The 4,381-nt window shown below is 33.5% G+C and overlaps 1 protein-coding gene across 2 annotated transcripts in view; it reads left to right on the forward strand.

Annotated features, from left to right (window-relative positions):
* The first annotated feature begins 1,046 nt into the window (after positions 1 to 1,046).
* Positions 1,047 to 4,381, forward strand: part of klhdc4 (kelch domain containing 4) — a 107,979-nt gene continuing 104,644 nt past the window's right edge. The window contains exons 1-2 of one of the 2 annotated variants that reach the window (XM_039763532.1): positions 1,047 to 1,279; positions 3,183 to 3,274. In XM_039763532.1, the coding sequence (XP_039619466.1) occupies positions 1,181 to 1,279; positions 3,183 to 3,274 (191 nt within the window). In that variant the 5' untranslated portion in view covers positions 1,047 to 1,180. The remainder of the gene's footprint in view (positions 1,280 to 3,182; positions 3,275 to 4,381) is intronic. The other variant, XM_039763531.1, reaches the window with a different exon arrangement.

A 4,381-nucleotide genomic window follows, 5' to 3' on the forward strand; every position in this document is an offset into this window, starting at 1 on the left:
GTTTCACACTACATCAAAGCCTGTCTCCCTCCCACTTCTGACACCCACAATTTGCTTACATAGTAAACTGGTCCACTGAGGATGCCATAGCCAAAGCTCTCCACACTGCGCTAAGCCACTTGGAACCCCGGGGGAGCATGCAAGGATGCTTTTTATTGGCTATAGCTCAGCTTTTAATACAGTTATTCTGGATATCATAGTTAGTAAACTGTCTAAACTACTTTCCCACTTTTCCTCAACTTGCTCACTCAGTACCGGCTCCCCACAAGCCTGCGTGCTAAGTACATTGCTGTTTGCCCTATACACTCAAGACTGTAGTCCTGCCCAGCCTAATTGCATAATAATCAAAAATAAATTAATCAAAGTTAACCTTGTTTACTGCAAAACATCCAGTGGTAACTTGCACGTATTGTTAACTTCTGAGTTATTAAACTAAACTTTAATGCATAATCTTATTGGTAATTTCGCCCTGTTTCAATCGTATATATTTTCATATTGTAACTGATGCTCGTCTCTTTATTACTTTTTCTCTCCACAATTACTGAATTTAAACCTTACATTTTCCGTATTCATTATTACCTCTACAACAGTTTTAATCCTACAGATTGTAGGATTATATAACAAAATCACTGACAAAACATTAAAGAGATAAAATAATGTATTTAAAAAAAATCAGATACTGTACACTGCACAAACTTTCCATGATTTATATTTGTAACAATATAACACTGAATAAACTACCAGTCATTTTAGTAAAATAATTACATTATACATACTGTATATTAGCAACTATGTGCATACTTTGTATCCCCAGTCTCTACTTATCAATATTTTTACTAACATAACATCTCCGTCTACTTCTTATTTCTAACTAGCGCTTCGCTTGAGTTAATCTATGTTCTCGATTGACATTTTCTTCTTTAAACGAAACACGGTATTGAAATATGGCAGTGAAATGGCGTGAATCGGTTAAGTAACAGTGTATCATCAATGAACGTACAGTATAGGAAAGCGTGTCTACCTCGTGCTTCGATGACGTCTAAAGAATGCGCTGCCGGAACTGTTCATTAAGTCTACAGGAAGTAGAAGTTGTTTTTTTTTCGGTACCGTCCACGTGAAGACTTTGAGGTTTGCATTCTGTAAAGTTGTACGTCCTCAGCAGTGGAAGACTTCTGGAAATATGGGCAAAAAGGGCAAAAAGGAGAAAAAAGTGAAAGGCGCTGAAAAAACGGCAGCAAAGATGGAGAAAAAAGTCTCAAAGCGGTCAAAGCAAGAGGAGGTAAGATTTAAGTCAAGTTTGACACTTTTACAGAATAGTTGTTTCACTTGACTTCATGAACAACGTTTTTGTCGGTATGTGTGGTTTTTATTGAACACGATATAAAGGTAATTGAAAAGCAAAGTTTTTTTTATGAATAATTAGATATTTTGTTTGTAAAAACGATTTAAAGTTTAAGCAGTATGGTTTTCGTGATTTGGACATAATTTGCAGTAATGGTAACAGGGCTTTTAGCCATTGTTCAAGTTCAAGTCATGTGTTCACCGTACAGTTCTTACTTGCTTGTTTGCCACAAAGAAGTGCCACTAGTATAGTACCAACAAAATGCACAAAAACAGTGAGTACAGCCTCATACATTGTTTGCAGCACATGTTAATAATATACGAGAAAAATAATCTTGCGCTGGTCATTTGAGTAATACTTTTACTTGTTGATTAAAGGTATCCTTATACCAAGTGGTGCTGTAACCCGTTTTTCGGAAATTCCTAGAGGGCAGGAGGCAAAGATAAAACACTACTGGGTAATAAAAGGTTCAGTTTTTTATTCTTGTCATTTTTTCACAAAAGGCAGGAAGAATAGCAAAACTAAGGGTATCTTTTCAAGCCACCTTCTACCCTGCCTTATTTTAAACAAGGATACAGTGTTGGTTAGATGCTGTTATCGCAACAAAGAGTCTCAAGTTTTCCCAAAATTATTGATGAACGTTATTTGGCCTCAGAGGGAAATTTAGATTCTTATAAAAGCTCCAATAAAATAAATATGCACAAACACTATGGTGTTAACAAATAGTAGGATGTCTTGAAAAGAAGAACATTAAAAAAGAAAGAAATCTTCCCACTTGGCAGTCACAGCCACAGTGAGCTGCTATATAGGGGTATTTTGGATGGATGGATAAAGAAGCCAGAGTAGCATTTCCTGACACTCTTCTGTAAGGCTGAAATGGTTTATTGTTAGCGTTATCAGAGGGAGGATGTGCAGAATTGTTCACAATGACACTTAATTTTGTTTTAATTCTCTCATTTGCCACTGGCTCCAGGAGGTGTAGAGTGCATCCTAGCTGTTTTAATTAGCTTTTCGATTCTATGGTCCTCTCTTGAAGTGATGTTACCAACCCAGCACATCACAGCATAGAAAATCATATTAACTATCACAGAGTAGAAGAGGATTTGTGAAGGATGTCACAGCTCACACTGAAGGAACATAATCTCTTAAGAAAAGAGCTCACTCTGCCCTTTGTTGTATCTGTTCAGAGACCATTCCAACCTGTCACTGATGTGGACCTGCAAGTACTTGTAGGAGCGCACCACCTCTACATCCACCCTCTGAATAGTAAATGTTAAATTAGAAAGTATATATAAAATATGAAGTGATAATTAGTATTTGTTACAACTCTTGTTACAAAATTGTTGTTAACAATAATGCTTAAAATAACCACATTTTTCTTAACTGCCACAACAACCACTAACGGACCATAATTACATATGTGTTTACTTAAATTCTTTGTTTGGTTATTTAAAACCTTTTATATCAAAGATTTTTTTCATTTTTGCTAATTAAAATCTCAATTTCAAATTGTATTCATATTGGAGGTTTAAAACATCTAAATCATTATGTTCCACATACCAAAATTGGAAGGACATTACATTTATATGGTTATTGACATTACCCTGCGTTTGAAAAAAATCTACTTGAGAACTAACAGTCCTCTTACATTAACACCTGGATGACTTATTAGGTTTTATTATGTTTTCTGATTTTTTATATATATATATATATATATATATATATATATATATATATATATATATATATATATATTTCATTATATCTCATTATATCAATGTTTTAGAATTAATGACTGATAAATAAATAACTTTAGTCTTTTGGCTGATATTTTAAACAGGAGGACCTTGAATCACTTATAGCTGAATTCCAGCTGTTAGATGCTAAGAAGACTCAAATTGTAGAAACAGCCTGTCCTCCTCCATCTCCAAGGTGTGATTTCTTTTATTTCATTATACACAGTACAGTATGTCTTAAACTACAAAATTATTTAGGGCATTAATGTTTGGAAAGTGGAATTTGTTTAGTGGATGTCTTATAGCAGAGCCAGCAGAATTGGGCTTGGTTTTTGTCTTGTTTTAATTTTTGACACTGAAAAGAAAATTTGCTTGGGCCTGGCTCAATATAATATGGCCATCTAAATTTTTGGCACATTATTGCAGTTTTAATTATGGGGTTGTTCTTTTATGGCTCTCTATAAAATAGAGATTTATTAATTTACTAGCAAAATACCCGCGCTTCGCAGCGGAGAAGTAGTGTGTTAAAGAAGCAATGAAAAAGAAAAGGAAACATTTTGAAAATAACGTAACATGATTGTGAATGTAATTGTTTTGTCACTGTTGTGTATATATATATATATATATGTGTATATATATATATATGTGTATATATATATATATATATATATATATATATATATATATATGTGTATGTATATATGTGTATATATATATATATATATATATATATGTGTGTATATATATATATATATATATATGTGTGTATATATATATATATATGTGTATATATATATATATGTGTGTATATATATATATGTGTATATATACAGTGGTGTGAAAAACTATTTGCCCCCTTCCTGATTTCCTATTCTTTTGCATGTTTGTCACACAAAATGTTTCTGATCATCAAACACATTTAACCATTAGTCAAATATAACACAAGTAAACACAAAATGCAGTTTTTAAATGATGGTTTTATTATTTAGGGAGAAAAAATCCAAACCTACATGGCCCTGTGTGAAAAAGTAATTGCCCCTTGTTCAAAAATCACCTAACTGTGGTGTATCACACCTGAGTTCAATATCCGTAGCCACCCCCAGGCCTGATTACTGCCACACCTGTTTCAATCAAGAAATCACTTCAATAGGAGCTGCCTGACACAGAGAAGTAGACCAAAAGCACCTCAAAAGCTAGACATCATGCCAAGATCCAAAGAAATTCAGGAACAAATGAGAACAGAAGTAATTGAGATCTATCAGTCTGGTAAAGGTTATTAAGCCATTTCTAAAGCTTTGGGACT

This window comes from Polypterus senegalus, chromosome 9 (genome assembly GCF_016835505.1).
Source record: "Polypterus senegalus isolate Bchr_013 chromosome 9, ASM1683550v1, whole genome shotgun sequence".
In the NCBI taxonomy this organism is placed as follows: Eukaryota; Metazoa; Chordata; class Cladistia; order Polypteriformes; family Polypteridae; genus Polypterus; species Polypterus senegalus.